The sequence below is a fragment of the Ursus arctos genome, unplaced genomic scaffold (assembly GCF_023065955.2).
Source record: "Ursus arctos isolate Adak ecotype North America unplaced genomic scaffold, UrsArc2.0 scaffold_2, whole genome shotgun sequence".
In the NCBI taxonomy this organism is placed as follows: Eukaryota; Metazoa; Chordata; class Mammalia; order Carnivora; family Ursidae; genus Ursus; species Ursus arctos.
In genome coordinates, this window is record NW_026622874.1 from 29824291 (window position 1) to 29850531 (window position 26241).

At 47.3% G+C, this 26241-nt stretch overlaps 1 protein-coding gene and 1 long non-coding RNA gene across 3 annotated transcripts; one reads left to right on the top strand and one right to left on the bottom strand.

The window, feature by feature from the left end:
* Window positions 1-444: 444 nt before the first annotated feature.
* On the bottom strand, window positions 445-8221 carry LOC130544315 (uncharacterized). The gene is made up of 3 exons (XR_008960502.1): window positions 7995-8221; window positions 3712-3901; window positions 445-586 (listed from the first exon to the last, which is right to left on the bottom strand). It is a non-coding gene; the product is annotated as an uncharacterized LOC130544315 (long non-coding RNA).
* On the top strand, window positions 2196-20136 carry NEK2 (NIMA related kinase 2). Of its 2 annotated transcripts, none has more exons than XM_026509097.4 (10): window positions 2196-2375; window positions 3499-3620; window positions 4356-8672; window positions 9545-9762; window positions 10064-10304; window positions 12666-12748; window positions 13536-13662; window positions 14598-14814; window positions 16252-16377; window positions 19304-20136. In XM_026509097.4, the coding sequence occupies exons 3-10, from the start codon at window positions 8577-8579 to the stop codon at window positions 19528-19530; spliced, it is 1335 nt and encodes a 444-aa protein (XP_026364882.1). In that variant the 5' UTR covers window positions 2196-2375; window positions 3499-3620; window positions 4356-8576; the 3' UTR covers window positions 19531-20136. The 2 variants fall into 2 exon arrangements, with proteins under 2 accessions (XP_026364882.1, XP_057171472.1); XM_057315489.1 differs by having other exon boundaries at window positions 8418-8672.
* Window positions 20137-26241: the final 6105 nt, after the last annotated feature.

Below are 26241 nucleotides of genomic sequence, written 5' to 3' on the forward strand. Positions count from 1 at the left end.
GACATAGATGAGTGGCCTTTATCATTCCTGGCTCCCCCAGGCCACATCAGCCATGCCAGGTGTAACCGTGGCCTCAGTTCAGCAGACACTCCAGGGCGGCCCTCCACTGCTGCCCAGGGTGGGGGGCACTGTGAGGGCGGCAACACAAGCCTGAAGAGTAATAATACATTGACAGTCACCAAAACCTCCTCCAATTAGGTCCTCTCTCTGTGCACCACAAAATTGCTCCAGAAAAAACAAAAGTGCAAAGAATACCTTTCAAATGAAACCACATCTTAAGAACACTCTGGAAGACTGGCATTTAAAGTAATCAGTAGCAAGTTCTTTGAGTGGTCTGTGTCACAAATAATCCCCTTCCCTAAATTACTTGTGTGGTAAATTCTGATTTCATGTGTTGCGTTCTCTAAAGACAGGGATTTAACGAAGAACTTTGTGCTTTGGGTTCAAATTATGTATTTGGGAGAATGATATATGTCATTTCTCCTAACATCCAGCAACCGAAGAACTCTGGAAGAATGTACGGCAGTCTAGGGTTCACTCCAGAGGCCATGTGGCAGATCTCCCCAGAGGAGTTTCCAGATGTTTCCTGAAAAACAAGAGAGGAAGAGTGAGGTCTCTGCAATGTGTCTCAGACCAGAGGGAGGCCAGTTCTGGAATTTGAGGCCCATGAGGGAGGGAATTAGCTTTGAAGGGCCACAGACCAGGGCACCTCCTCCCCTCAACTCCCCTCAGCTGCCTGTCTGCCCTGGACAGGTAGTGAGGAGGAAGAAGAAAACAAGAGAGAGAGAAAGTTAGCACAGCCAAAGAAGGGTGGCAGGCACTTGGGAGCCATTTACATCTGCTCATCAATGCGGAAGTGAATTTAAAACCACCTTGAAAACAGCTGTGCCTGGCCCTTGCTCCCCTTGTCTCGAAAGCCCTCGACTGCCACGTTGAGAACCCGACCAGGGCAGAGTGCCACCTGGGAGCAGGCAACGCAGAGGCCAGGTGAAGGAGCCGGACCCTCTGGGGCAGTGTTTGTCGTCTGAAATGCTGGCCAGGGCAGGCGACTGGAGGTCAGATAGATTCCTGTCATGGGGGCACCTGGGTGGCTCAGTCGGTAAAGCGCCTGCCTTCAGCTTAGGTCATGATCCCAGAGTCCTGGGATCGAGCCCCACACCAGGCTCCCTGCTCAGTGGGGAGTCTGCTTCTCCCTCTGCCTCTCCCCCTGCTTGTCTCCCTCTCTGTCAAATAATGAATAAAATCTTTTTAAAAAATGCCTGTCACAGAGCCTCAGCAGTCAGCTGAACGTCTAGTGTTGTGTTTCCCTCCGTAACAAGAGAATTCTACTATAAACCATAGTAGCAATCACATCGGGGGCGTCTACAGCAGGTCAGACATGACACCCATGATTTCGCCCAACCCTCAGGGAAACCCTGTGAGGGAGGCATTATGTCCCCCTTTCTCCAGGGGAGGGACCCGGGGCTCTGGGGCCCTGGGTAACTGCCCGTCGTCTCATCCAGCTTGGGTGTGTGGGGCCGGCATCTGCCTCAGGTCCGTGTCGCTGAGGAGGAACACAGAGCCCTGCTTTTCCCTCCCACCCTCTCTCCACGTTCACACTGAGGCAGTAGGTGAGCTCTCTGGGGTCCAGCGAGGGGGGCGAGGTCTGGTCAGTGGGCAGATGCCAGGCCTCATGGCGCAGCGGTTAGAGCAGAGCCTACTCTAGACATTGGATCATTGCCGTTGATTTTTTAAAAATCCCCTCTGTCCTGGACCAAAGCAGGCCAGCCACACAAACTAGCTGTCAAGATCCTGATCTCTCGGAGGACGGACGCCACCGGGGGCTGCCACTCAGCACCCTGAGTTCACCAGTTGCCGTCTCTGTGCCCCCAGTTCCTCCTTTGTGAATTCCCCACGGGCAGTTGCGAGATGGGATCGGTGCTGGCCCGGGGCTGGCCGGAGCTCAGTGACCAGTCACCATGCGAGACCTGTCGCCACAGGCTTTCCCTTCTGCGTCTGCCCTGGGTTGTCCTCCCCGGCTACAGGCTACAGCCCTGAGGCTACTCTCCGGCGGGGCTTGGTCAAAGAATGAGTGCTGAGAAACAACGAAAGGGTGTGGGGCGCTTCCTCCTGGACTGAATCCAGACTCAAGTTCATTGCCGATGGGAGGCGCCCGGGAGCTCATGACGCGCCCTGCCCGGGGAGCAGACCCAGGCTGGTGCCTAGACTTTCGGTTCTTTCCCCTGAAAGTCAAAACAGAAGTTCCTCCTCTGACTTCCTGTGAAGCCTCCTCACTGAGCAAAGGCAGGCCAACAGCGCCCTTTCCGCGGCCTCCGCGGGCTGCTGGTCACGATCCTCGCCTTTCCCGTGGAACCTCATCCGTGGCCGCCGGGAAGGTGGGTGCTGTGAGGAACGTGAGCTCCATGAGGCACCTGTCGTGAGCGTGTAACTTGCAACCAGCCGCAGGCTGATGTCAGGAGAGTGGGGCAAGGAGGGTGGGAAGGCCACCCGTTCTGGGGACAGGGCCGGGCGGAAAGGCAGGGCCCCACAGGACACACACACACACACACACACACACACACACACACACACACACTGTCTATCTTCCTTCACCATCTGGTCCTGCTGGCTTCTACACCACTCGACTTGAAAATGCTCCTATGGGGCGTCTGGGTGGCACAATTGGTTGAGCATCTGACTCCTGATTTTGGCTCTGGTCGTGATCTCAGGGTCGTGGGATCAAGCCCCATGTCAGGCTCTGCGCTGGGAGTGGAGCCTACTTAAGATTCTCTCTCTCCCTCTCCCACAGCCCCTCTCCCCCCACTATCTCTTTCTCATAAATTTTTTTTTTTAAAAAAAGAAAATGCTCCTAGGTGGGTCACAGGCTCTCTGAATGACCTAATCCAGTGTTTCCATTTCTGCACTGACTTTATTTGCTCTTTCGACAATATCCAGCACTGTGGACCACGCCACATTTTTAAAAAACCATTTCCTGGGTTGGAAGCTGGGTTACAAGTTATTTCCCTATTGCTTCCTACCTCTTTGGTCACTCGCCTTGGTGTCCTTCGCTGGCTCTTCTGCCTCCTCGTGCCCAGCATGCCCTCCAGGCTCCTTTCCCATCTCCCTTATCGCTCTGCCATTCTCAGGGCCTATTCCTCCCCACACCTGACCTCTGTCGCCACCGACTTCCAGCTCTTGTCTCCAGCCCAGACCACTCTGCTGAAACTTCGTGTCTGGCTGCCCACTGGTCAGCTCCCCCAGAGGCCCTGAGGCTGAGCGTGAGCTCAGTGTCCCCCACGCCAGCAGTTAGGACACCACCACCCGTCTGCTCACTCAAGCTGGGAGTTGTCCTCGTTCCTCCCCGACGTACATCTGATCTACCTCCCAGACAGGTCTGCCCCCCACCACCTTCTCCATTCCCACAGCCACTTCCTCAGTTCCGTTGGTATCATTTATCCCCTGGGTTTTACTACCATAAACTCCCACCTGAATTCCCGTCCCCACGTTCCCATTCTACAGTGTTATCAGAGTGACCTTCCCAGAGCACAGTCTGGTAATGCGCGTCTGCTCAAAGCCTCCATGGGGATTCCATCAGGAGATTGCATCTGCCCTCGGGTCGTCCTGCTCACCTGTTGCACAAGGTAAGCACACCGCACCCTTTGCTTTGCCAAACTGCAGCCCCTCCCTTGCCTCCCTGCTTTTACCCACAGTCCCTTTCCTCCTAATTCCCACCTGTCCTTCAGATGTAGTTCAAATGCAGCCTTTCGGGGCGCCTGGGTAGTGCAGTCGTTAAGCGTCTGCCTTCGGCTCAGGGCGTGATCCCGGCGTTCCGGGATCAAGTCCCACATCAGGCTCCTCCGCTGGGAGCCTGCTTCTTCCTCTCCCACTCCCCCTGCTGTGCTCCCTCTCTCGCTGGCTGTCTCTGTCAAATAAATAAATAAAATCTTAAAAAAAAAAAAAAACACAAATGCAGCCTTTCCGGGAACATTTGCCCTGGCTGGCAGTCCCTGCCTTCCTCATCAGATCCGGGCTCCTCCTTCTGGGCTCCCTGAACATTTAGGGAAAGCTCTCTGAGCGTGATTTTCACACTGCATAGGGATAGCTGCTCTGCACCTGTCTCGCCTTTCCAGGGGGACCTCTCACTGTGTCTGTCTTTCAGTCAGTGTTGCTGGTAAAGGCAAAGAATGAAAAGAGAGGGAATGTTGAGAAATCTAATGCAGACATTGCTACTTAATAAAAAACTGTCACCTGGGGTCATACCAAGAGTCCTGGCTCTGACAGTTCTGGTGGATGTTCTGGAAATTGAGATAGAATCATAACGTGTCAAGCTGGAAGGGTCATTTAAGGTCATCTAATGTCACGTTCTCATTTTGTAGGGCCCAGAGAGGTGGAACGGATTCCCTAGGTGACACAGCTCAGCAAAAACAGAAAGGGGCTCCTAGACATCAAACCCCCTGCTTCTACACTTTCACTCTGCTGCCCCCTGAAGGAAGAATCGAGAGTGTTCTCTAGAAGCGGCTAAAGTCCTTTAGAAATACATTATGGCCTCAGCATTTGAGATTAGTTTTAACATTCTTCTTTACCAATTTATATCCTCAATATCCTCAGAGAGAACAGATATCCTTAATTTACAAGTATTATGAAAAATCATGTAAAACTGGTGAATGGCTCTCTGTCGGAAACTTGATCCTTACATTGAACAGAACTCAGCCTTGGACACACCATCCCTCTTTAAAATGGGGTAGCACTCAGAACTAAACACTATTTGGTTTTCAAAGATAAACTGCTTCTCCTCATATTCTTCCCTCCTGACGTTAAATCCAAAGCTGTCTCTTAGCTTGCATCTTGCCCTTCTGTTTATATGAAATAGTGTGTCACTGCTAGGGCCAGTCTCCGTAACACCTCATTCTTTTTTTCTAGAACACGGTTATCTACTCAGCGCATATGATGTCATGCACATTTTTTTCAGAAACATATTTTAGCTTCTGATTTTTATAAACAAAGAATCTTTCCTTTTTTTTTCTCTTTCTAGAAATCTTTATTAAGTAAGCACTTTAAAGAATTTCCATAATCCCTGACTTCAGATTGCTCCCGGGAATTGTAGAAAGAAAACACACAAAGCATTTGTCTGAGGTTCGAAATGTTCAATATGCAAATCTCAGAGTTTCCTGTCAGCACAGGCCCCTGCAGGTGGACTGGGGTGCGTGTACTAACACCTCGGTTTCTGTGTAGTGATTTGCAGCCCTCTAGTGGGTCTTTCACGTAACATTAAAAGGGAGGCAGAGGGCATTGAGGTATGGCTTGTTCTTTTGTTTGTTCCTTCATTTGTTCCTCCCTCCCTTCCTTCCTTCCTTCCTTCCTTCCTTCCTTCCTTCCTTCCTTCCTTCATTCAACGTACAAATGCCAGTGGAGTGCCCACTTACGTTCCAGGCACGTTTTAAGAGCCGGAGATACTGCAGTGAACAAAATAAACAAAAACAAATCCTATGCGTTGGTTACTTAAGACGAAGAAGACAGCGAGTAGAACACATTTGGAGCAAAGATCAGGAGCTTGATTCTAAACATGTTACCTAGAGAGACCTACTAGTCTTCCAACTAGCTTCTCTTCAAAATGAGCTGGTGTCTCGTGAGCAGAGCACACATAGTGCAGATAATCTCTTTATTTGGGATTTCACCACATTGCAGTTAAAACTGACCACAGGAGCAAGAAGACCGTGGAGACAGTGAATTCGACCCTGGGTGTGAGCGAGAAGTTCGAGCCTTGGCCCTGTTCTCATGGAACTGCTCAGCTCTTAGTTCTTGGTTTCTGTCTCAGTTCTCTATTTTCTTAATTCTTCCCACGATTTGTAATGGCTGAATTTCTCTGCACACGGGCACACGAGTACATCTGACCCCTCCGCCTCCAGGGCTGCATGTGAGTCCTCCTCACGGGGGGATCTTTGGCACCTGGCAGGGTCTCAATTTATATTTGTGGAAGGATGAGTTTTTGCTGTAATAGGTCAGAGAAACAGGATATTACATGAGAAACTAGTGATACAGACTAGTATATGGCATATTCTGAATGCATAAAAAACACAGTTAATTCCTCTTTTGGGAGACCACCGTGGGTTGAAGGCAGTCAGGGAAATTTTCAGGGAAGAAACCGAGTGCAATCCGAGTCTTAAAAAATTGGCAGAAGATGGAGGAAGGAGAGAGGAAGTGACGGGGGAAGGGGTGTTTCCTGTAAAGTGTTCCTGATTGGCTTCCACATGCTTCTTGCCTCCAGGTCTCTGCTCTGGGCTGTCCTGCCCCTTACTCCCACCCAGTGGTATGGACTAACTCTGGCCGGTCCTTAGGGTTTGTCACGCCATGCCTATGTCACTTTTTATCTTTGTGATCACGCCTCCCCTGTCTCTTCTCTAATGAACACCTAGCATATCAATACCTATCATTACACCTGGCACATGGTAAGTGCCCAATAAATATTTGTGGAACGAATATATGTGTCTAGATGGCACTCTCCATACTCGTGGGATGGCCTTTCCCCAATATTCTCTGCCATAGGACTGGGGCATTTGAAACATGAGTACTTCAGGGCTCACTCCAAATCCTTGCATGATTATTAATAAGCTACTTCTCATACTTTCATTTAACAAAAATTTATTGCATGCATCCTTTTACAGGACTTATGTTGGCTGCAAGGAGCTTGGAGCTGAGCTACTGTCAGACCCATGTAAACAAATAATGATAAGTTACAAGAGAAGTGTTGATTTACGCACGAGGCGGTCTGTGAATATTGCAGATGAAAAAATTGCTTGTTTTAGCATGCTAGAGGAGACTTCCTGGGGTATAGGAAAGAAAGCTGGCATTGAGTATTGAAAGACAAGTTGTATCGTCTGGACAGACATGGGGGTGAGGGAGTGGTTAAGGGAGTAGGGTGGGCAGTATTCCACACAAATGGAATAACAGGTACAAAGGTGATGGTGGCAGTGGCGGTGGGAGCTGAGAAAGTGTGCCAGGTTTGGGGAACCGGTGCAAAACATGAGAGCAGAAGAGTGGCCAGAGACAAGGTGCAGGACTGGATTTGGGGCAGGCCAGCCAAAGAGCCCCATGAATGTCAATCTTTAAGAAGTACTAAAATAAAAAAAATTACAATGCCAATTAACTCAGATACTTGTGGCTCCTTACATAACTTTTGAAACCTAAATTGGTCCTATTCCCTTGAGGTAAGACAGTGTCCTTGAATGTTACTTTAAAAATGCTTCTGGCTGGCAATTCCAATTATGCTATATTCAGTGCATGTAAGAAATTCCTTATTTTTAACAGAAAGAGGTTTGTAATTCTTATTAATAGAAAATCAAGTTCCTTTCAACTCCATGCTGAACAGATATTTAAAGAAAATTGACCTACTTATGCACTGCCAACTTATTAGCCTTCTGGTAATGGACTAATCCTCCATTCAGGGCTGGCCCCCTCTTCCAGTAAAAATGGGACTCTTTAATCTGACTAGGTGAGCTGGGCACCCAGAAGAGGCTATATCTTATGAAGTTTTGTCAATTAATTATGTGTTTGGCACCCCAAATAACCTATGTGGTAGTCTTTTCTAATAAAAAATTTTTTTGTAGTTGTCTTAAAGGTAAACCTGACTGTCTCTGCCCGAGAGCCACTGTATTCTCCTGGATATTCCAAAATATCAAGGACTTCCATATTCTACACTGAGGTTTTGCATACATCCTGTACATGTTAAGCAGGACTCTAAATTTAGTGTTCAAAAATATAGTCCCTCTACGGTGACTACGCCCTAAGGTCATGTGTAAGCTTTAAATCATTTCTATGAGTATCCACTGTTTTCAAATTGATTCTTCTCTTCCTGACTGTTGGACCTAAAGCAAATAATCTAACTCTTCTGTGCTTCCGTTTCCTCATGGGAAAGTACACTAATTCCTGCATTATAGGTTTGTGTTGAGGAATAAACGAGACAACACATGTAAGTGCTTGGCACAGTCCCCGACCATTGTCTGAACCTGTTCACGCACCTTTAGTAGAGGTTCTGTACTTTGCATCTCAGCACTCAGGTCCCACCACGTCTTCAGTGTGATCCCGCCCAGGCTCAGGGTTCAGGAACTTAAGAGGAGGGTGTGTGCAGAAGAGAGTGGCTAGTGTGAGGGGTCATAGTGCAAAGGTCAGAAGGCAGCTGGTGGCGGCAGAGGGCAAAGAAGTCCGAGGAGAGGTCGCCGGACTTCGATTACCTTGGCTACCTCAGCAGGAGGGACACACCGGCGGAGACACGCCTACACCTGCTTTGTATCCCCCGCCTCCCTTTGGTTTAGCTCCGCCTCTTTCCCCCACGGGGCGCGGGGCGGGGGGGGAAGCCGACGCCGAGGGGGACGCCGACGCGGTTGCCTAGCGATACGCCTTTCCCAAGATGCCTAGGATGTTGTGCTCTTCTAACCAATCAGAGAGGCGAAGCGACCTCACCGCGGGCCAATAGGCTTCCAGGCCAGGGCCCGCGTCGGTTAAACCGGGCTGGAGACTGGAGCGGCAAAATAGGTAGTGTGGCTCGGAGGGGTCTCAGAGCCGGCGGAGCGACCTGCAGGAGACCTGCGGCGGGCCCGGCCATGCCTACTCGGGCGGAGGACTACGAGGTGCTGTACACCATTGGCACGGGCTCCTATGGCCGCTGCCAGAAGATCCGGAGGAAGAGCGACGGCAAGGTGAGCGCGGGCCACCTCCGTGTCTCCGCCCCAGCAGCGGTTCCGCCCGCCTGCGGCGAGCGCCCCCGGGCTCCTGGGAGGCAGGGGAGCGAGAGGCCTGGGGCCGTGGGTCTCCAAGGCGGGGTGCCTGGCAGAGTTCATCTCTTTCAGGTCTGTGTCTGTCCTGGGTCGCTCAAGGGCTGGAAGACTGCGTCTTTTGAGATCTCTCTTTTCTATTTTCCTTTCTCTTCCCTTTTCCTCCTTTTTCCTGCTTTGACTTGCTAAGGGCCTCCCATTAGTGACAGATAGCTGTCTTGAGCTCTTTTCAGAGTAGAGTAGTCCTCTTGGACCTGGGAAAGAGGCAGGACCACCAGAACCTGGAGATTTTGTCTTGGAGTCAGAACTCATTTAAAATACCCATTCTTCGGATTATTGGAGCCTTATTTCCCACTGTGTGTAGGTAGATCTTATACAGGAAGAAATAAGGGAGAGGAAACTGCCTGGCTGCTGATGGAGGGATCTTTACTAAGGTCTCTCACCCTGGAAAAGTTTGACTGGTTGGAATGATGAGGAACTTTGACTACCTCTGCCCCAGCTTTGACCACAGTACCTTCTGCCCACCTGCCACAAAGCAACTGAGGGTAGGAGGTTGGAGGATGCCCAGTATGCCTCATCCCCCTCTCTCCTATTGCATCATTTATTGCTTGAAATTTAGGGCAAAGTTATGGAAATAAACGCAGGGGTTCTTATGTTCATTGAACTAAATTAGATGATAACGACCGTGTGATCTGTTTAATAGAGAAGTGCCTTTTACAATTTTCAGAGGTTAGAATGTTCATTCTTTGTCTTTGAATATAATGAGTTCATTCACACCTTGGAAATTCTTACTTCAGATATTAGTTTGGAAAGAACTTGACTATGGCTCCATGACAGAAGCTGAGAAACAGATGCTTGTTTCTGAAGTGAATTTACTCCGTGAACTGAAACATCCAAACATCGTCCGTTATTATGATCGAATTATTGACCGAACCAACACAACACTGTACATCGTAATGGAATATTGCGAAGGAGGGGACCTGGCTAGTGTAATTACAAAGGGAACAAAGGAAAGGTAAATTAATCTTTTAAACTTAAGCTGAGAATAGGCCAAGTTTCATTTCTGTTAAGCATCCTGTTGCAGGATTGGGGATGAAGTACTTAGCAATGTGGAAGACTGTTCTTGTATTTGTTTGGTGGGTCCGTAGTACTTTAGAAAATCCCTGGTGAATCAACACCCATATCTCTTATTGAAAATAAGAGTTTTTTTTCCCCCTATTTGTACACTTTGAAAACAAACTAGATACTTCACATTGTCCCATCTTTTTAATGGTTTTGTTCAGAAGTTATATGCTGTATAACTGCTTTGGTTTCAGACAATACTTAGATGAAGAGTTTGTTCTTCGTGTGATGACTCAGTTGACTCTGGCCCTAAAGGAATGTCACCGACGAAGCGATGGTGGTCATACTGTGCTTCATCGGGATCTGAAACCAGCCAACGTTTTCCTGGATGGCAAGCAAAATGTTAAGCTTGGGGACTTTGGGCTAGCTAGAATATTAAACCATGATACGAGTTTTGCAAAAACATTTGTTGGCACGCCCTACTACATGTCTCCTGTAAGTACTTCAGAATTTAGATACTTTTTAAACATCCTAATGCTAAGCATTCAAATGCAGGGAAATTGAGGTTTTGTTCATTTGTTTGCTTAGTAATACACAATAGCCAAGGATTAATAGTGTTGTTCATTTTAAATTTCTGTTTTTCCAAATGGATCACCAGACTGTTAAATTCCTCTATATCAGCAATTAAAGTGAAATGCTTTTTTTTTTTTTAAGATTATTTATTGAAGAGAGAGAGCGCATGCATGAATGCATGAGTGGAGGGAGGGGCAGAGGGAAAGGGAGAGAATCTCAAGGAGATTCCCAGCTGAGTGCCAAGTTCAACTCGGGGTTCAATCCCAGGACCCTGAGATTCATGACCTTAGCTGAAACCAAGTCAGACTGAGCCACCCAGGCTCCCCTAAAGAGAAGCTTTTATTCAATGACTGCCAAGTGCTGGGATTACAAAGATGAAATGGGTTTTGTCTCTGGCCTCAAGAGCGACATTTCCCAAAGTGCCATGGGTCCTGTACACCAGCTTGGACTTATTTGGAGGGTTTGTTTAAAATGCAGAGTCCTGGGCCCCAAACCCAAATCCAGTGAATCTGGGTCTCTGGACTGGTTTTTGCATGCTTCTTCACCCCTACCCCCTTCCACTTTTCATTTTGGACTCTGCCTTTTAACAGACTCTGTAGATGACTCTTGTGCAGGCAGATTCAGGAGTCACCTCGGATAACATGTTTGTACAGTGTTAGCTTCTTGTACTGTGCTTGTTTTTGGTTGCCTTTTCCGGGGGCGAAGCTGCAGCCCACCCACCTTATGTAGCCATTCCTTCTGTTGCTGGATATTTTGTTTCCAAAATTTCTTACGCTTCTAAGAAGCCCTGCTCTGCATACCTTTGTGTGAATTGTCCTTTCTTTCTTTTTGGTTATTTCCTTGGCATGTAGCTCTCAGATTGAAATTGCTAGGTCAAAGGATAGGAACTGTTTATGACTCTCTAGATATTAGCTGCTGGCTCTTGAAAAGCTTGAAGCAGTAAGTGCTATGACCAGTGTGTTGTATATGAAATCTGAGCAGATCAACATGGAGATGTATTCATTTTTTTTAACAGTTCACAAACATTTCTAGGATTTTCCAGATCTTTTTGAGTTATTTTCACCCATCTGACTCTAGTATAAAACTTTGTAAATTAACGATTTTGTTTTTGACTAAGAGTAGACATTGCCAGAACCGTGTCATTTTCTCAGTGGATCAGATTCCGAACAGAAAGCCTTTAACATAAAGGAAAATTATCCAGAAGTGGTTCTTGGAAAATTTGAAACCTATGTAATTCTTTTGTTCCTTTTCCCTCCTGCTCTTGTAATTAGATAAGTTCAGCCCTCCCTCCCTAAGGCATTGATTGTCAGGAAGTGGTACCAGACTCACCTGTTGGGAGTTTAAAACACCAAGCGTCCTGAAGGTGTTGGTACTAGATTCTGTGCCCTCTGTAGAGAATAAGAACTGTGGTGGACTATGTATGTGTGGGAGACAGGCAAATGATTAAATTAGAAAATGAGAATGTGAGTTAATACTGTGATTTATACTGCGGACTAAGGGGAAAATATATAAATGGATAACTCAATTAGCCACTTATGTCTATATCCATTTAAATGTGGGCCAGATATATGTTTTGGTTATTCTGAAATTTTTTCTGGTTCTTTTTCTTTCTCTGGTTCTTTTAAAATGGAGTTTCTAGGGGCGCCTGGGTGGCACAGCGGTTAAGCGTCTGCCTTCGGCTCAGGGCATGATCCTGGCGTTATGGGATCGAGCCCCACATCAGGCTCTTCCACTATGAGCCTGCTTCTTCCTCTCCCACTCCCCGTGCTTGTGTTCCCTCTCTCGCCGGCTGTCTCTATCTCTGTCGAATGAATAAATAAATAAAATCTTTAAAAAAAATAAAAAAAATAAAATAAAATGGAGTTTCTAGATTATGAATTCCTTGAGGGTAGAGGTTTGAATTATCAGCGCCTGATCCATTGTAACACAATAACGTTTGTGAATGAAAAATAAGTGAATGAATTATATAGGACAAAGTACATTAGGATAAGATCATTACCTTTTCTCCATTATAAATTTGAAGATAAAATATAAAGTACTGTCTTTTGTTATTATAATACAAGATCTGACATAAACTGAATGAGCCTTTTTGATGTTTTTGTTACAGATATAAAAATATTTTATAATATAAAATTTTTTCCTTTTTTTTTTTTTTTTTTTTTTTTGCTCCGAGTCAATATTACCAAACGTACAGGTTCCATTTTTGTCTCGGGTCATTTTGTAAGTTTTAAAACAATAAACGTTTAACTCCTCCTACATTTTTGCCCTTTCTTCCTCCTTTAGGAACAGATGAATCGCATGTCCTACAATGAGAAATCGGATATCTGGTCACTAGGTTGTTTGCTGTATGAATTGTGTGCATTAATGTAAGTACGATGAAGACAGAGTTCTGGTCTGAGGTACAGTCACAGAGGCTTGTCACCTTTCACTGGGTTCTGCCTTTTGAGCACCTGTGCGTATTCAAGTCTGAAAGACTCATACCTTGGGTTAAAATTAAGATAGATGGACAGCACAGACCTGTACCCCTGAAACAAAGAATACATTGTATGTTAATAAATAATAAATAAATAAAATTTTTTTGGAAAGATGGACAGGTTAAAAAATTATTTCCAAATTGATGGTGTAACCCTGGGACTATTCACACTTCTCACCTGGCTCGATGCAGCCCTTGCTGGACTGAGGCTTAGCTCAAGGGGAGAGAGCACACAGGTCAGGCCCATGGAAGAAATGCAACAAAAATCTGGGGGAGAGGTCTGGGGATCTGGAGAACAAGAAAGAGCTCCCATTCTTTTCCCTTTTTTTCCCTTCTAAACTATTCTGTAGAGCAGTGGTTCTCAGCCAGGGAGCGGAAAACAATCCTGCCCTCCATGGGACATTTGACAGCGTCTGGAGACAGTTTTGGGTGTCACAGCTACAGGTAGCTACTGGTATCTCATGCATAGAGGCCCCTGGTGCTGCAAAATGTAGTAGGATGCACAGGACAGCCCCCCAACAAGCATTACATGACCCTAAATGTCTAACGCCAAGGTCGGGCAACTTCGCTGGAAGACAATCCCAGAAGAAGCCTAAATTCAAACTGGAGCTCCAATTGTGCTTTTGATTTCGTTCCTACTCTTTATTTTCATTTTTACATGAAAAACATTTTTCCCCCAGGCCTCCATTTACAGCTTTCAACCAGAAAGAACTAGCTGGGAAGATCAGAGAAGGCAAATTCAGGCGAATTCCCTATCGTTACTCTGATGAATTGAATGACATTATTACGAGGATGTTAAATTTAAAGGTAAAGAGTATAAGATTATATTGTCTGTTTCGATCTCTCAATTACGTTGTAGAGTAGTGCATTTTCTGTCTTGGAGCACTGAAACTGAAGAAGCATTAGCTGTATTTCCTTAGCTAAATCTACTCTGTTAATGCCAGTGAAAATGTAAATTTGGCAAATTGTGCCTCCTTGCTGGCCTACCTTCTGTGCTGTCTTTATGTCTCCTCCCTCTCTCTGCCCTGCTAACAGATGGCTGGTAGCAAAGCAAGATTGCAGAAAAGCTCCAAATCCTCAGTTCCCTTGTCTACCTCAGTGTGGCAGGTGGTAAGGGAAGGGGCCACTAAGAAGACTTCATTACCCTGCCTCTCGCTCCACTTTAGAGATCAGAGACCAGAGATGGGGCAGGGGAGGGCTGGCTAGAAAGAGTTGAGGGGAAATAAATAAAGAGATTAGGTGGAAAGAATCCGGCCATGGGATGGGGAGGGAGATGTCCTAGGGTCAGGTTGATGTAAGAGCAGGAGTTCAATGCTGTGGAATTACAAAGAAGGGTAATGGTGACCAGCACGACTGAAAGTCAGAGAGACTCTTCAGAGATACAAGGGCAGGGCGGGCCCTAGAGCAGACCTAGCAGTGCCACCAAGCACCAGCTCAGGGACTGAACTTTTTTTAGAAAGGTTAAGGGGAAACAAAGGGCTAGCCAGCCCTCCCCTGCCCCATCTCTGGTTAAGGGGAAACAAAGGTAAGCTCACATCTGCATTACCTTGTGGACCCAGAACCTCGTGGGTTAATAAAGCCCCCAGTGAACTTAACCTTTCTAGGTGTTTAAGACCCATCCATAAGGGTGTCCTTTCTTTCGTCTCGGAAATGTATGCCATTTTTCATGCACCTGCTCTTTTAGGATGAGTGTTTATTGTGTTATGAAGTCTGATTATAACACCGAACATTTTTCCCCCCAGGATTACCACCGACCGTCAGTTGAAGAAATTCTTGAGAATCCTTTGATAGCAGACTTGGTTGCAGAAGAGCAAAGAAGAAATCCCGAGAGAAGGGGGCGTCGATCAGAACCAGAGAAGCTGCAGGATTCCAGCCCAGTGCTGGGAGAGCTGAAGCTAAAGGAGCTGCAGCTGCAGGAGCGAGAGCGAGCCCTCAGAGCTCGAGAAGAGAGGCTGGAGCGTAAGTCCGAACGGGGGCAGCGCACCGGAGCGCTGTGGTCCGATGTGCCTGCCATCTGCTTGTGAACAGAGTATTCGATACGTGTATGTTCTACCAGAACATTCTTAAAAATATTTGAGAAACCAAAATACATATTATAAAATAGTAAATGAAGCGCCTGGCGCCTTCACGCTGAGCCTCTTTCTGAGCTTGGTCGCTCTTACGGTTGGTTACTGACCGTGATGACCCTTTCACGTAGCCATTACGCTGTCCCGTGGAGCTACTTTTTCTTTCCCTTCCTTCCTGTATTTACCCTGACTTTTTTTCCCATTGTAAAAGAGGGTTTTCACATTTGCTGCCTTCCATAATAAAAGCCATCACGTTCACTTTCCGATGTGGCTTCCCCAGCACAGGCCAGGTGTAAAATCCTGTCGAGTGGGGGACTCGACACGTTCAGGAAACTCGGTAGAGCACAAGGTGTCCTAGGTCCGTAGACACGGATGAGTATTCACTGATGGGGTGCTAACGAGTTCTTGATGGTGGAAGTGTGTCTCCTCCCCTGTCGTACGAGCCGCTACCCAGGTTTTCCCCCCGATGCAGGGTAGTGACTGCCGGGAGGCCTCACGTCAACATTAAGGGACGAGGGAGGGGGTGACGACCGTCTCCTGCCACCCTCGCGGCTCACTTGGTTTTGCTTCTGCAACTGTATGGCCAACACGGACTATACACACGTTTGTGTTTAAATGAACTTACAAAGCATCCAATGCATACCTTACTGTTTTACTTTCCGATGACGGTCGTATAGGGCCCAGAGATGTGCTTTCTGCAGAAGTATGATCTATGCTCACCCAGAAACCTTTTCTTGAGGCTTTTGTCAAAAGAATTTGTAAAACAAACCTTTTATTAAGACTTTTCCCGCTGTTCTGTAGTTTCTTACAGCAACTGAAATCTGAGCTTTCTGAATTCTGGGCCATGAATTTAAAAACTGGCCTTCGTTCCTGATCTAAAGAAGCACCTCCTGAGTTGTGGTTTTTTTTCTCTTCCACTTGGGTGCTGTCACTCACCCGGAAGAAGAAGGAGGGTTTGTTCTGTGAGGTCAGGTAACGCCAGAAAATGGACCATTGCCCATTCTCCGTAGAGAGCAGAGATGACTTTAGGTGTTTATTTTCCCAAATGGGTTCCTCTAAGACAACATGACCAAAGGTTGACGCCAACTTCGTATTTGTGCTTAAACCGGTCCTTAACGAGAACACCTGAGACAACACACCGCATACTGAAGGGCTGAATTATAACCTAGCACAACAGGCTGACCGGGGTCTCTGGCGAGAAAACCTTCCCAGCGCCGGTGAGGCCCGCTGGTCTTAGTGATGAGGAGAAGCGGTGAGATTGCCCAGTGTGGACTGTCTTCTGCCTGTTGCCTCCTGTTAACATTGTTCTTGTCCCCTTGCCTTTTTAAAGAGAAGGAACGGGAGCTTTGTGTTCGGGAGAGGCTGGCAGAGGACAAGCTGGCTAGGGCAGAAAGTCTGTTGAAGAATTACAGCCTGCTGAAGGAGCAGAAGTTCCTGCGTCTGGCGAGTGGTCCAGGTATGAGAATCAGCTCCGTCGACAGAAGCTGCCTCCCCCCCCCCCCCATGAAGGAGTGGCCCCAGTATTGCCGCCCTGGGGCTTTGGCAGCCCTTGCAATTGACAGTCTTGCGTTTTAAGATGGAGTGTACTGAATATACGCATTTCGATGGAAATAATAATGATTCTGTGATAGCAGTGATTTTCTTGCTGGGTTCATAGACTCGAGGTCGAGGCAATGAGTCATGATGAATTCGTCTTCAATTTTATTCACCTCATCAAACTGCGTGTGTAGTTTTTGATATTTGTTTTTAAAAGGTACATTTTTAAAAATGTTGTGCATTTCAGATTTTTCTCTGGGTATATTATCAAAACTCTACATTTCTCTCCGTTTTGCCACCGCCTTTACAGGAAGTATGGCTGAAGAGGTGTGATAAACCGATCATAGACTAAGCCATCACTTTGGGATCTTTGCTAAGACCCTTCACATTGAAACGTGTTTGTCAAAATTCGGTTGGTTGACCTCTCCGTGCGCTGTTTGTGTTCCTCCTGTTACTCGGTGTCGTCCGCAGTCAGTCAGCCTTCCCAGCGCCCTGCCTTTGCGGGCCTTGTGCCCTCGCTCTGCTCTGTGAGGCGTGGTTGGCGCGCACACCAGCGAGCCACCTCTAACGGGCCTTCTCCGGTCCGCAGAAACCCTACATCCAACTTAATCTGCTCTTTGAGATGATAGAAAATGCACAGCGTTAAACCTCTTTCCTCTAAATTTCTTTACGACACAAATTGTTTCTTATAGAATGTTTTTGTTGGTTTTAAAAACTGAGTATCTGAATTTTCCAGGGAAACTGAGGCAGAGTCCTTATGGCTTTCTATGACCATGGAGGGCGGCATTGGTGAAAGCTGTCCTTTCCATCTGGAGTATATTGAGAGAGAATCTGGTCACTTCAGGGAGCATGACAGCATTTTGTATCTGGAACAGACAAAAAAAAATACTTAAGTCAGTCTGATGGTTATAATAACATTATAGAAGAAGTGAGTGAAGTAAATGAAAGAAGATTTATATAAAACTTGGGCTTCATCTCTTTTGAAATATCTTCTTTTTTCTCAGTATTGCTACCTACCATTTCAGTATTTTTAGACTATTTATTCCAGCTTTTCTCCTTATGCCACCCACAAAGACAAAATAGGCCGAAATTATGATCACTGTGGTAGAGCAAGGAAACATCTTTATCTGGGTGAGTTTCATGCATCAAACCCGTTGTTCCAGAATTCTCGAAGGTCCTGCCAGGTCTGCTCCTCCAGGGAAGAGCTTATTTACATCTTGCTCTGACAGTGGTTGAACACAGGCTGGAAGAGCTAGAGCACGACGATGTGTCTCAGTACAGGATATAGAACCAGGTGTGTGTAGACACTGAGGTGTCTATCGATGTGAGTCATGGCGACCACTTGAAACGAGCTGTAGGAGTCAAGGACCCCCCGGGACTAGGGGCTACTTGATGGCAAGTGAGCACTGACCGCTCTGAGCACGTCAGTCATAAACAACAAAGCAGGGACGAGTGGGTGCCCTTGTGCGCTCAGGACAGTTGGAAATATCCTCCCCTGGGCTATAAACTTCAGACCGGAGGAAGTGTAATATGTCAAAATCATCCCGGTCCGCAGCAGCGTCTCCGTAAACACTCAGTGTATTTAATGAAGTGTTAACTCCTTTTCTATGTAGTGAAGTACAAATTCTTTTCTAAACACTTCTTCGAAAACTGCCCCATTCGTCAGATTTGCAGTGTATGTTTGGTTTATAACGACAGAGGTTCGTGATAATAAAGGTGGACATCTTTGAAACTGTAGAGTTAAGGGCAAAAAGCCATCGAGTTAGCTTTGCAGCGGGAACAGGCACGATGTAGGAAACGGGAAGTCCCAAGACAACCGGAAGGCAGCACTTCTCTCTGCAGCCTGCCCCATCCAGACCCCGGCCCGACCCCAGGGCCTTTCCTTTTCTTGGGCCAAGAGCAGCTCCTCCAGAGAGACACACGGCTTCTCGCTTCCTCCTTTGCATCAAGTGTCTGCTCAAAAGTCACCCTACTATGCAGCTTTCACCCCCGCAAACACCACCCAGCCCTTCTGTCTCCCTTTCTCAGTATTATTTTCCTCCATACAGCACCTCAAATATTCCTCCCGTGTGCTTGTTTACTTGTTGATGGTCTGTCTCCTCCTACGGGAATGGGACCTTTTGTTCGATCCACAATAGCCCGTTCAGGGAGCTCAGTAAATATTTGAACATAGTTCCTTTAAATGAACACAGAGGAAAAATGGAAAGGTTCTAGAATTCAAAACTGCAAGTCCCCAGCCCCCAGATAGTTCTGTCAGTAGCAAATAGTGTAGCCACTTCAAGTACATTTTTCTTCATGTAAAAGACACAATTCACATTTTTCACTACACCATTAACTTGAATTACCTTTTCTGTGCTGAATTTACCTAGGTTCTTTTTTGAAACAAGTTTCTGCTCAATTAAGCTGCTTTGAAATAAGTGTTCTTGAATACTTAACCAAAACTATACGTGTTCTCTGTTAAAAAAAGAACCTCTGCTTCCTTACTTTTGTGGGAGTTATGTGTTCCGGTTACAATAGCACTTGTTTTCAAGAATCGAGATAAGTCACATTGATTTCCAGAAGTTTTACATTGTGGCCTGTAATCCCCAATGCACTTATTAACCTTAAAAGAAGAGTTGGTTGTTAAGAGAATACGTTCCTTGGTGCATTCCAGGATTAAGTTTTTCAATGCTGTGGGTTAAAAAATGGATTGATATCCGCCAGCATCATGGCCCTACCCTCCTAGCCCAGAGAAAATAACGCAGGTCCCCAGATTTCAAAGGTGAATGGAAAGAATAAATGGTTTTGAGAAATCTGAGAAGTATGGAGAAGTTGAACTTAAAACCCTTTCTCTTTTTTTTCTAAAGAACTTTTCGATCTTCCATCCTCGATAATTAAGAAGAAAGTTCATTTCAGTGGGGAAAGTAAAGAGAACGTCCTGAGGAGTGAGAACGCTGAGAGTCTGCTCACCTCCAAGTCCAAGTGCAAAGACCTGAAGAAAAGGCTTCATGCTGCTCAGCTCCGCGCTCAAGCGTTGTCAGATATCGAAAAAAATTACCAGCTGAAAAGCCGACAGATTCTGGGCATGCGCTAGCCTAGCAGAGAGACCCAGAGCTGTGCCCAGCATTGAGCCCGGCCCGCCCTTGGAAGACTGATACTCAACTGCTGTAGCTTTCCGTACTTGGTTCCGTGAGCCATGCCTTTCTGTAGAGTGAGCAAGATACTTTGGAATTGCTTTGGCGGTTCTTCTGCGTCCACACCTTTCATTTTTCTTTCTTTATAGAAAGATTGACATTTTCTTGGTTGGTTGGGCTTTTAATCCGTTGTGTGATTACTACTGGAACATGAAATATGACATTCTGAATGTTGGGAGAAAATAATGTTAGGAAAAAAATACCCAGATGTAGCACTTAGAAGTTTTAAACGACTGAGTGGTGTTCCTACAACTGTCATGCCTAGATGTAAGGTTTTAAATGTTCTTGAGCTTAGAAAACTTAATTGGATACAAATTGGCCACCAATACTGTGACATCTCGCTCATAAATGTCCCATTGGTCTGCAGTGGAAATCTGTCGCCTCTTGTGAAATTCATCTCTGTGATGTCTATATTCTTCCTTTTTATTCTATTTAAGTGTGTTTGAGCTGGCTGTCATTTACCACCTGTTTCTCACTAAATAAAAGAATTGTTTAGTTTTCCTATATTTATGTCTCTTGCATTTGTTGATCTCTTAGTCGAGGGCGTCTGTGTCTGTGGTTCATGGGCATGGCAGGCAGAGGAGAGAACATTCGTCTGATCTCGTGAGAGCCGTGATGGTATTTTACTCTCCATCTCATGAATCCGTCTTAGACAATCGTCCTGAACTAGGGGCCACTGTGCCCCCCGGCGGACATTTGGCAGCTTTGGAGACAGGAATTGTAATGATTGTGGGGAGGGCATTATTTGCATCTCGTGGGCAGAGGCCAGGGCTGCTGGTAAACACCTACGGTGCACGGACCGTGCCGCCACAAAATCCCTCTTTTTTTCCTTCCTGCCTGCCTTCTCTTCTTTTCCTTTTCTTTTTTCTTTTCTTTTTTTTTTCTTTCTTTCTCTTTCTTTCTTTCCTTCTTTCTTTCTTTCTTTCTTTCTTTCTTTCTTTCTTTCTTTCTTTCTTTCTCTTTCTTTCTTTCTTTCTTTTTCTTCTCTTTCTCTCTCTCTTCTTGCCTTCCTCTCTCTTTCTCTCTTTCTTTCCCTCCCTCCCTTCTTTCCTCCCTTCCTTCCTTCCTTCCTTCCTTCCTTCCTTCCTTCCTTCTAGTGCTACTCTTCAGAAATCTGATCCAGGCTAAAACTTGTTGGAACATATTCCACCCTTGAAGGAAACTTACATTCGTTCTGATGGATTCTTTTTTTTACACGTCTGATTTTTAGTATGAATTAGCGGTGTTTGCTGTGCCCCGCACTCTGCGATGTTTTCCCAGCTATGCTAATCTTTTCAGCTTCGTGAATTAAGACTGAATTATAAAGGGTTAATAATGGGAAGAAACCGTTCCTTTATTAGCTATTTTATTGCTGGTTTATTACACAGTTGATAACGCAGTTCCATCAAAGACAAATGATATTATCGAAACAATCAGAAACTGATTTCCATGCCTGTAGGGTACACCCCACAGATTAAGCCTAACAGCACCACTTTGATATAAATGTTGAATGTAATTTGCAGGGTCCAGTGCAAAATAAAAAAGTAGGGCTCTTTGTTCAAAAAGCAGGAAACAAGTACCATTAAAAGTATGTGAAAAGCCTTGTCCTTTCCTCTAAGGTCTCTGCGTATGGTTGTTACCTGTTATTTAATGTTCAAAGTAAGGAAAAAATTGTGAATTATTAGCATGAAGTTTAGCACCCCTCTTTTATATTGTGCCCTGGCAGTTTCAAATACAAATAACACATTTAGCATGTGTGTAGAATCATCGACCTGTAATTTGTGTTTTATGGCTCTTCCGGGAGGGTGCCTCAAGCTGAGCCTAAGAGGCACACACACAGATCCCTGTGACTGGCTTCCGGGGACCCACGGCTGGTACTTGCCCAGGTCCTCGTCTCTCCAGCCTCCAGACCTACCTACTGTCAGCCTGGAGCAGCCCAGCCAGGCGTCTACCCCTCAGGCCCGCCGCCCCAACATACAGCAGATACATCACTGCTAAGCATCCTTACTCTTCCATGCTGGGATTTTCTTTGCAGCTGGATAAGGGTTCCTGGATCGCTCCCATCAAGATAAGGGCTCCAGCGGGTCGCCCAGCAGCCCTGCCATGGAGCTGCCAGCCCAGGAGGGGAGAAAGCCATGGGGGGGGGTGGTGAGGGCAGCTGCCATGCCCTGTGCCGAGATGCCTCAGGCCACAGGCCCCCACTCCTGACCTCACTCTTGACCATGTGCAGATCCCTCTGGAGGCAGAATGTGGCAGTGGTCCTGGGGCACAGGCAGGAAAGGGAAGCTGGAGGGGGCCTGGTGCACCAGGGAGTGGGGGAGCTGGTAGCGGGAGGTGGGCCTCCCACAAACTGAGGCTCTAAGCCCCTATAGGCACCCTTGTCCCATCAGACTTGACTTACAAAACATCCATCCAAAGACACAATTACTCAGATTTTCAAGACGGCAAGCACAGAGCTTTAAACCCCAGGTCCTGGGCCCTTCTGAGAGCCAGGTCCTCCTACACGTGGGGCCTGTGTGTCTGCACTGGTCGCACACGCATGACCCCAGCCCTTTCTCTAGGAAACTCCCTTCCTACCTTAAGGAAACATTCTTCTTTTCATTTTTAAATCTGTGACGAGTTTCCCCCACCTCAGACTCCACCTTCCTTTTCATTCCTTCTTCATTCAATCAACAAACAATTATTAGGCACCTACTGTAAGCCAGGCACAGTTTCAGGTGCTGAAGATACAGTCATGGAGAAATACTGACATCCTTGCCCTCCTGGAGATTCCATTCAGACGGGGCCAGGGGCCAGAGAGTCAACAAGCACATACAGGGTGTGAGAGTGCTAGGGGGCAGCATGACCCGGAAAAGGGGAGCGAGGGAACCGGGGTGTGATTTTAGAAGAGGTAGTCTTTAGTGTGAGGCTGACTGTAGGTTAGGGTTTAGGTGGGGCTGGGGGAGAAAAGGAAGGGCGAGTTTTGAGTGATGCAGGGGGAGAAGGGAAGGACAGGCCAGTAGGGGAGGGGAAGCTGAGCACAACTGGGATCGCAATAGGACAGAACCTGAAAATAGACGGGCACTTGGAAATGAAGCACAGAGGTGCCAGCCTGCTTGTGCATCCCCTCGCCCACTCTGAAGCTAGTAAGACCTTGCTTCCTGCTCACCTCTGAAGCTGGGAACGTCTGGGGGTATTTGGGCAATGACAGCAGATTAGAAGGGGATCTCTGATGGCGGGAAGGGGAGAGCCTTCCCAAATGATGTTTCTCTGGCAACTCTTTCTAAGACCCTTTTAAGATGCTTTGCTGGATACCAATCCCATATTCACCGTTGCAGACTTTACATATTTAAACAACGAGCTCTAGCAAGCACAGTCCGCTCCTAGGCATTGGGAAAGAAGGGTCTGTGGATTTGAGGGAGATGAAGAAGCTGTTGTAAGACAGCAGCCACAAGGGGGCGCCATGGTTCCGTTAGACCAGGCGTCCCACACTGTCCTGCAGCCTTTGCCATCGGTCCTTATTGAGAGATTATTTGGCAGGCTTTGGTTAAATGTCTTATTCCTATCCTTTCATCCGGTCCTCACAACACCCCTGAGCAATAGCGTCAGCAGCGTCACACTTCACACGGGGAAGCTGCAGCTCAGAGATCACAGCTGGGAAGAGGCACGGCTGGTTTCAGAACTGTTCTTGACTCCAAAGCTCCTGTTCTTGATTAGAACCCTCCACTGCCTGCCTGCACAGGACAGCTAAAGGTCAGTTTTGCCCCCAAACCATCTAGTTTCCCTAATGATGGGTGGATGGTCACAGTCCGTGGGCTTTATCCACGAATCGGCACGACCAGGGAAGGGGGGAGTGGAGCGGGCATGGCTAGGGTCCAGTGGCCTTCCAGATCTGTGTGCCCGGACAGACGGGGTAGTGTTGGGGGAGGGAGGCTGAGAGGTGCCTTCCAAGTGACCCCAGTAGGACCCCAGGTCAAACGGCTTTAGACTAGTTGCTTACCCACCTTCCCCAGCCTCTTCCGTTCCACCGCCTGGCACCCCATTTCCCTCTGCTGCACTCAGGCTCACCCTCCCCTGAGGAACTTCGTGTTTCCAGGTGACCTTCCTCCTTCCAGGACGAAGCCCATTCCTCTAGGCCGGCTGGTTTCCTCAAAGACTGGAGGGAGGTCTGCCCCCTCCAATGAACTGAGGACGAATGTAAAACATAACACAAGGAAGGTGTTTAAAAAAGGAGCATGAGAGACTATGGACTCTGGGAAACAAACTGAGGGCCTCAGAGGGGAGGGGGGTGGGGGAATGGGATAGACCGGTGATGGGTAGTAAGGAGGGCACGTACTGCATGGTGCACTGGGTGTTATACGCAACTAATGAATCATCGAACTTTACATCGGAAACCGGGGATGTACTGTATGGTGACTAACATAATATAATAAAAAATATTACTATAATAAATAAATAAATAAATAAATAAGGAGGAGGAGAATTTCTGTGTCCAGTCAAGAGAGGATGCTTGTTCGCTGAGTGGCTGGGAAAATAGGGATCCATGTTGAATGGACGGCTTTTACAGCGAGGGGGTGAGGGGAGCAGCCCTCCCGGATAGACAGATGGAGGCGCAAGCGGATGGCTAGCTGATGGAGTCTGGGGGTGTGAGGCCGGCCTTCTCCTCCCCCCACCCCAGGCTCACTCTGCCCCTCCCCCACCCCATGGAGGAGTAGAGGTCAGCTGCTCCGGAGGCTCCCCCGTCTAAAAGGTGGGGTTCAACACTGCATTCAGAGACACCGGTAGGGGCACCCTTGCTTACCTCGCGGAGGCTCCTCTCCTACATTTCTGGGACCACAACCAGGGCACCTCTGCCTGAGCTGCTAAAACCCCAGACTAATAAGGCCGCACACCCCTCACTACAAGTACAGGCCAGGAAGCAAACCTCCCCGCCTCCCACCTGCCCAGACTTTCGCTGAAGCCACACACTGGCCCTTTTGAGGCAACGAGGCATTCTGTAATCTTCGTCACACATTCATAGGAAACGTTCACAGTGGCTGACTTTATTCATTAGGTTGAAAAAAATCAGTCTTTCCTTAAATTATGAAGTGATAACATCAATGTAAGACATTCTCGCCGATGGAAGTATATATAGAAAACATGAAGCAGGAAAAGATCTGTCACCTATCACTCCATTTTCTCTCTCTCTCTTTCCAGCAGTAGCTGTTAATAATCTGGTGTTTGAGGTTTCTCTCGAGACCTCCTGTGTGTGTGTAGTGGTGTCAGGGTGGGCTGTCTCTGTGTATGGGGGTCTGTGGCGTGTAAATGTGTGTCTACATGGAGGCATGTGCACGTGTGTATTTAAAACACATAGATTGGATCTTAACACATACACCGTTTTTTAATTTGCTTTTTTCTATTAACAATAATTTTTTTCTTGCTGGTACATATAAATCCTCTTCATTCATAAATAGCTGCCTCGTGTCACCTTCTGCATCATCCTAAATTTGTTCCAGGAGGGCAGGCTCGCTTTGAGCCTTTCACGGAACCAGCTTGCCTGGAGCACCGGACACTATGGGGAGCACAACCCCTGCCTTAAGAACTCGGGACCTTGGGGGCGAGGCAGGCCCACACCCCTGAAATGCTTACACATTCCCACAAAGCAGTTTGCCTGCTCCATTCACAGAATCACTGGCCCCAGCTCTGCCCTCAAGAGCCTTCATGGTCAATTAACTGGGGGAAATAGTGGACAGGGCATAAACAAGCCTTCCAACTAGCGTTTGGCTGCTGGGCAAATCCCCATAATGCCTGGTGGAGAGTTCTAGGGCCCAGGACAAATCCAATATGAATCTGTCCTCTGCTCCCTCTCAGCACGGTGTTGGCCCAGCTGCCACGACAGCCAAGTCCACGTGCTTCCCCCCCTCTGAACGCAGAGAGCCTAGACACCTGACTTAGGCACTCAGTCACTGCCCTTGGCTTGTGTCTTGAACCTCTCTGAGGTTCACTTTCCTCCTCCAGAAAGAAAAGAGACCGTGCTGCTGCTGAAGGTGAAATGGGACGAATGTCGTCAGGGACCTTGAACTGCACCTGCGCGGGAGTGCCTTCCACCTGGCTTCAGACGAGATTTAAAGTGGCTTATAAGATGGGTTCTAATAAAATGCACATATGAAAAGTCAGGAGGAAGGGTGGAGGCAGGAATGAGCCACACAAGGGGACCACGCATCATTACACACTTCACCATGGTCGGGCCACGGATTTGCCTTGAAGCTTCCCAGCAGCCAAAGCAAAGAGGGGAAAAGCCTTAGTTATCTTGTACAGGCCCGCAAGGTAAAGGCCGCGGTCTGCTTGCTCTGGAAGTACAGTGAAAGCACTCTCGCTTATGCCCTAACAGACAGCAGGACCCAGTGGTGACAGCAGCACCCTCCCAGGTGACATCTCTGCAGCTCGTGCACCGCCGAGCCCCGAGCACGTTCTCTCGTCCCCTCCACGCAGACGGCTGGCGTCCCCCAGGCCTACGTCCGCGAAAGCTGTTATAACCCGGAGAGCACGTGGGTGTGTGTCTCTTTCACAATTCTGTATCTTTGCTTCTTTCTTTGTCTCACCCCTGCTTTTGCGGAGTAAACCTTGGGGCGGGTTGGGATCCCTATAGTAAGTACAGGGAGAGAAAGAAAAAG

Excerpts from the sequence above, each read along its gene's own strand:
- NEK2 (XM_026509097.4), top strand. The coding sequence starts at position 8,577 with ATGCCTACTCGGGCGGAGGACTACGAGGTGCTGTACACCATTGGCACG. Across the intron at positions 8,673-9,544 it reads GGAGGAAGAGCGACGGCAAG|ATATTAGTTTGGAAAGAACT; the intron begins GTGAGCGCGGGC and ends TTCTTACTTCAG. Across the intron at positions 16,378-19,303 it reads GCGTCTGGCGAGTGGTCCAG|AACTTTTCGATCTTCCATCC; the intron begins GTATGAGAATCA and ends TTTTTTCTAAAG.